Source organism: Alosa alosa, chromosome 6, assembly GCF_017589495.1.
Source record: "Alosa alosa isolate M-15738 ecotype Scorff River chromosome 6, AALO_Geno_1.1, whole genome shotgun sequence".
NCBI lineage: Eukaryota > Metazoa > Chordata > Actinopteri > Clupeiformes > Clupeidae > Alosa > Alosa alosa.
Window position 1 is genome coordinate 6,530,965 of NC_063194.1, and position 6,930 is coordinate 6,537,894.

The window sequence follows — 6,930 nt, forward strand, 5'->3', positions numbered from 1 at the left end:
TACTGGAAAGGCAGCCTAAATGAAGGATCAATATGCAGGGTTTCCTTTACTGAATTTAAAATTATTCATCGGCCATTATATTTGGGGACCAAACTAAATTTTACCGTAAAAGTCTAGTGGGGCTACATGCCCACCAAGTTTCATGTGCCCCGGTGTTTCGGTGTCCTGGGAATCGTTGACCAAAAATTCAGGGATTCAGCCCATTCCAAACTCCTGATCCATTTGGTAGACCTCTCTAATTCAAGAGGCACTCATCTTATTAAACTTTAATTAACATTCCAGAAATATCATAATCTGTTGTTTTTGTATTACACTAATGTGACATGAACATCAAGTACATCCTGATCCATTTGGTAGACCTCTCTAATTCAAGAGGCACTCATCTTATTAACTCATTGAGTGCCAAAAACGTAATATTACGTTTTTAGCTTTTTTTTAAAAAAAAATTACGAAACTAGACACTCTAACACACCTTATATGTGATTTTGGGAACTCTGTGATGAATGGAAATTAAATATATGACGATCAAAAACTCATGAAAACGCACAATCTGGACATTTTATCTGGACATTTTATCATAACTCGGTTGCCGCTTTGGGTCGAATCAGTGACGCTTGCACGTCAGCTTAAAACCAGGCCATTTTCGTGGGTCTATCACTAGGTGGCAGTCTCACCAGGTCTCGCTGATCACTTCCCGGAAAGTTTACAGGCAACACTTCATATTTCATGAAAGACGTTTTATCTCCATTTCTAGAAAAAAAACAGCGATTTTGATGAAAACTAGCAACTGTTTAGCTTGGGATTTCTCAGGGGGCGTGTAGAAATACACAGTTTGCACCCACTGAGAGCTTAAAGTCTCACCTTTTAAACAAGCCATTGTGTGTGTTCATAGCTATAACACAGAATATGCTGTGGCTGTCCAAAGATCCTCAACAATGGTCTAGATTGCTGGTACTCTAGGACAAAGCTTCCGAAAACAGCTTGGCATTCAATGAGTTAAACTGTAATTAACATTCCAGAAATATCACAATCTGTTGTCTTTGTATTACACTAATGTGACATGAACATCAAGTACATTTTAGGGTACCGGTGACATGTCATGAATATTACATATTTGAAAGTCGTGAATGTATTGTCATAAAAAGGAATACATATGTATGTACATATGGGTGCATGTGTGAATATATGAGTATGCGTGTGATGTGTCTATGTGTAAGTGTGTGTGTGTGTGCCTGTGTCTGTTTAAGCGTGTGTGTCTGTGTTTGTGTGTGTGTTTGTATTCATGTGTCTATGTAACACCATGTGACTGCATGTGCATGCACTGACAGAATGTGTGTTTGTGTTTGAGTGATTACACCTCTCCCAACACCCATATAATTAATCTCTGTAGCCTCCTTGGAGCTGCGCTAACAGATACATGAAATGCCCAAGAGCTATGATGCCGGAGTTGCTATATCCAGAAAAAGTTCAGAATCTATTTACAGTATGTGACCCAGGGCTTCATTTGTGTACCTTGCTGAAATCCCACATAATGGAGTTTCTTCTTTGCTGTCCTTGGGGTTGCCTTTAGGGCTGAGGTCCGTATCTGGCATTGCCAGACAGTCAGGAGCCATTTGGTCTAATCGAATGTTCAGATGATGGCGTGTCATCTTTGATTTGATTGGTGGTTATTTGATTTCGATGCCCTGGTCCTCTCCCGTCCTCTGGTGGCTCAGCATCCAGGCAGTGGCCAGGAAGGCGACACCGGTGAGGGCTTCACCCACCAGAGACACGCAGGCCAGGGCCAGAGACCAGCCGAAGCGGATGTCAATGCCATCCTCGAGGGACTTGGAGCCGTCGGCGCCGGTGGACAGGAGGAGCCTAATCGCCTCCCTGTAGGCCGCGGCGCAGTAGGCCACATAGACGCACACGCCGCACATGGTCACCAGGGCTACAACACAAACATGGACGCAGGTAAAGAAAGAGTAATGTAACCATTACACCATTACAGTCCCTTTGAGATCAAGCCATTAATGCTTTCATTAGCAGTGGCCAGGTCAGAAGTCACCTATGGCTTTTAAGGCTTAATGCTTCTTAATGGACCAATAGCTTCCTCCACTAGGAACCGTGCTTGGCATTTCCAACTCACTGCAGCAGAAGAGGGCTTTTTTTTTTACTTTTTTTTTATTGGTAACAACAAATACATACATAGAGAAAGAACAAAAAGCAAATAAACAGACTATAAAAAATATAAATATAAGGGGGCCTATAACAAGAGGGTACATTCATACTCTACATTTTTGTTTTAACTTATGTCTACCTTCAATTCATTTTGTAACCACTTTCCCCAGTTCTTTTCATATGATTCTTCTTTCATTTTTAATTTTTATGTTAACATTTCCATCCCTTGGATTTCCTCAATGATAGTACACCACTGTTTACGATTTGGTATGTTTGCTTTCAGCCAGTTCTTAGTGATAGCCTTCTTACTCGCTGTAAGCAAAATCTTTACTAGATATTGGTCATCTTTGGATACATATTCTTCCAAATCATGTATAGGACCTTACATGTAAATGGAATTGCATAACCCAAGATCTCACTTAAAGCGACGTGTACCTCTCTCCAAAAAGGCTCTATATTCTTACAGCTCCAAAAAATGTGTGTATGGTTTGGTGCCATATCGCCACATTGTCTCCAGCATGTTTGTTGCGTTGATAGTTGTTTACTTTTAATTAAAGGGGTGATAAAGTAGCGGATCTGGTTCTTCCAAGCAAACTCTCTCCACCTTTGGGATTGTGTGGTGGTCTGCTGACATCTCCACATGTCATACCAGGTCTCGACTTGGATTTCCTCACCTAGCTCTTTCTCCCATTTGGTCTTTATATATAGTGTTGAATATTGTTTGGATTCCATTAAACAAGAATAAAGAATTGAAATTGCTCTAGGGATTTCTCTATAGTAAGACATCGCAAATACTTTGATGAGGGGATGCACCTCTCCCCCCTTCTTTTTAACTTTTTTTTCATAGTAGTCCCTCATCTGTAAATATCTGAATAAATCTGTGTTTCTTAAACTAAAAGTATCTTTTATTTCTTGGAAACTCCTAATTTCTCCTTCCTTGATAATTGTACATATAGCAGTTATGCCTGCAGCTACCCAATTTCTGTATGTAGTGTCGATTTTCCCTGGTTTGAATTCTCCGTCAAATGCAATCCATCTCAGAAGACTGAGCTCCCTCCCTATCCTCAGCTGTTTAACTACAGACTGCCATGTGTCTAGCGTAAAAGATGTTACTGGGTCAACCTGATCCTTGATCTTTAAAGGAGTTTCCCTTTCGCCAATGTATGTTTGGATCGGGTAGGAACAGGTATTCATTTCTATATCTTTCCAGCGGGTTACAGCGTCATTACTACACCAACACAGAAGCGGACGAATTTGTGCTGCATAGAAGTATTCCCTCAAACTTGGGAGTGCCTTTATCTTTAGGTAGTTGGAGAGTAGTAAATCGCACTCTAGGTCTTTTACCCTCCAATATAAATCTTGATATTAATTTGTCCCATTTTGTGAACTGTGCTGAAGGCACCTCTACTGGGAGCGACTGGAATAATTACAAGAGCCTAGGTTGTATATTCATCTTAACTGCATTTATCCTGTCTGTAAAATCGATGGAATAGGTAGACCATCTTTCAATATCTGCTCTTATCATATTATCCACTTCTTCATAATTACTGCTATATAGTTCAGAAAGATTTTTGGTTATGTTTAATCCCAAATATTTAAGAGATTTTGCTTCCCATTTTAGTTTGTACTCAACCCCTGCGTCGGTACCGCATGGAACATGATTGTCTGAGTCTTTGATATGTTTAGTTTATATCCAGAGTATTGACTGTATTTTGCCAGGGTCTGCGTTAATCTATCAAAAGATTTCATTGGATCATTTAAGTAGATCATCACGTCATCTGCAAAAAGGCTTATTATATGTTTTTTGTTGTTCATGTGTACTCCATTTAAAAGAGAATCTTGTCTGATCATTTGGGCCAAAGGTTCAATATATATGGCAAATAAGATGGGACTTAAGCAGCATCCTTGTCTAGTTCCTCTCTCTAATATGAATTTGTCAGATAGAGAACCATTTACGTTTACTCTTGCTGTAGGTTCATTGTAAATAGATTTAATACACTGTATAGTTTTCTTTTTAAAACCAAATTTCTCCAATGTCATACATAAATACTCCCAATTAACCATGTCAAATGCTTTTTCGGCGTCAAGACTAATCAATGCTGTTGGTGACTTGCTTTTTTGAATTCTATTTATAATAAGCAGCGTTCTTCTAATATTATCTTGGGTTTGACGTCCTCTAACAAAACCTGTTTGGTCCTCATCTATAATATCCGGTATAATCGTCTGTAATCTACTAGCTATAATTGAAGTATAAATCTTATAGTCAACATTTAAAATTGATATAGGCCTATAATTGTGACATAATTCCTTATTTTTTTGTGGTTTGGGGAGCCCTGTGATGATCGCTTCCTTCTATGATGGGGGTATACAGTTTTTTTCCAAAATCCAGTTGAAGGTAGTGAGAAGAAGTGGAGTCAACTCTTGGTTGAGTTTTTTATACCACTCAGGTGGAAATCCATCACTACCTGGTGCCTTAGATGTTTTTAATTTCCCTAATTTCCCTATAGCTGTGTATATATATGTTTTTTTTTTTTTTTTTTTTTATTTAAACGGCGACGAAATTGTGAATTTCCAGAGCACACTTTGCAATCGACTCCTACGGACTTTCCCCTAAAGATGGCAGCAAAGATGGCAACATTTCCGGAAAGGTACTGGCTTGATGACATTCATTTTGGACTCTCTATCCGACCACATAAAGACCTCGGGATACTTCGGTTTGGCTTTAGGGACCCTCTACTCACTACCACGTAAGTGCAATGTTATTTGGAACTGTAGAAGAGATATAAAAATAGCGTTTTGTAGCGGCGAAATAATATGCCCTTCTCACTTCCACGCTAATGAGCTTTGACTACTTGACCACTAGATGGCGCATCGTTGCAGTGAGACGTAATTTTGTTGGAAGTTAAAAGTGGGTTGGAAAAACAATGGACGCTTCCTACAAGGACTGTAGTTTACCGGATGATGGTCACATGAAATGTAATTAGAGGGCATGAAAATGCACTCTACTGTTATCCGATTTCTTCTTATTATTTTTCTTCTATATATTTGTGCGTTTAATTCAGCTTCAACCGTTTGAGGTAGAAACTTTCAGCTATGTATTTTTCAATTTTGTAACATTTATACTTTTTGAACTATTAATTAAAAACTACTAAAAATGTCCCCATAGACTTAACATTGGCGATTATGACATCACAGTAGGGCACTTAGAATCCTATGCCAAGTGTTCCGGCCACCTCCAGCAACTGTCTGTCTCAGGCTTTAAGCATACAATCTGGCTCTATTAAGACTACAGATCCTGTTTAACTGCTTCCTCTGCCCACAACTGTTTTAAAATAAAAGTCTCCACTACAATAATTCCCTATTAAATAATTTGACCATTTAAACTATCCAACTATTTAACTTTTCAACTATTCCAACTGTCATTTATCATCAACTATGCCTCTAGCCCATAGACTGTTCTATATATACAGTCTATGGTGTGTAGCATATATTTCCACTCACATACCCAACAACTGCTGAACAACGCCGACACAGTTTCTTATCCACCACTCTCTCGCCTGTACTACTGTAACTGAAGTTCTCAAACTTGCGAAGAGACCAGCGGATCCTCTAATGTGTGTCGCCACCTTAGTGCTACTATCTCTGACTGACTGACTCGACCAACGACCTGACAAAAAAAACATAGGCGCCAATCAGAGCTAATGCGAGGCTACAGATTAGCGTTAGGTGTCGCTAAAGAACTCCCGTAACTCTCGCTACTTAACAGTAATTGCGCATGACATTAATTAATACGCACACAAGTTTTATGTTTTTTTTATACCGTGTATTCTCCGTGTAAATTCATGCACCGAACCGTGACCCCCGTACCGTTTCAGTTCAATACGAATACATGAACCGTTACACCCCTAGTAGGCCTAGTATTGAACTACAAGCATAGCTGGTCCCTGCTATTGACAAATAAGTGTGCGCTTGACATACCAGATTGATTGAAAGCTCAAAATAATACCGACCTTCAGAGTGTGGCAGTCCTTCCTGCAGAACAAAAATATAGGGAAGATATTGATTGCCGCACTGGGTACCAGTCACTGACCCCTCTCTAATGTGAACACTAGCTCAGTAAGATTTGTGGAGCCATTAGATCTGTGGATGGGGAGGAGGAGGGGTAGTGTCAGAGGTGAGGAAAGCTTACCACCAAACATTAGCAAGATCCCGGTCACCACCAGGAGCCATTGTGCCCGTGCCAACAGGTTGACGATCCCCAGCACGGCGCTCACCATCATGATGATAACACTCAGAGGCAGCAGCACCAGGAACGTGACGTGCAGGTCTGAAGGAAGAGAGAGAGAGAGAGACGATCATGGCCACGTTTTCGATTCCCCTCGTTAGCACCGCTGCTTTCTTCATGCCTTCTACAACACTAGAGTTTTAGCTTGTCTGCACTCAAACTATTGTTATTTTTCTATCAATCTTATTAAATAATACAGCTTAGATGACATACCCATATAATAGTGAAGTTCAGTTAAAAGAGGTATTTTAAAATCACCATTTGGTTATTTATCACAATGATAAATGGCCAAATTACAAATATTTAGCAATAGAATATAATATAATATACTTTATTATTATCATGCCTGCGTGAAAATTATCTTTGGTTTCAGGTATTATCTTTGGTCACTGGTAAGAGTAGTATAAAACACATAGGAAACATAGAGTAGACACATTAATTCCATTACACATAGACATATATCCACAGGATTGACACAGCACATC

General features: G+C 39.5%; 1 protein-coding gene across 1 annotated transcript; it reads right to left on the reverse strand.

Moving 5' to 3' along the window:
- Window positions 1-988: 988 nt before the first annotated feature.
- Window positions 989-6,515, reverse strand: LOC125295530 (transmembrane protein 114; the record flags this gene model as incomplete). The annotated part of the gene is made up of 2 exons (XM_048244830.1): window positions 989-1,930; window positions 6,350-6,515. Coding segments are annotated over 2 exons (429 nt in total), but the record flags the coding sequence as incomplete, so codon positions are not given.
- Window positions 6,516-6,930: the final 415 nt, after the last annotated feature.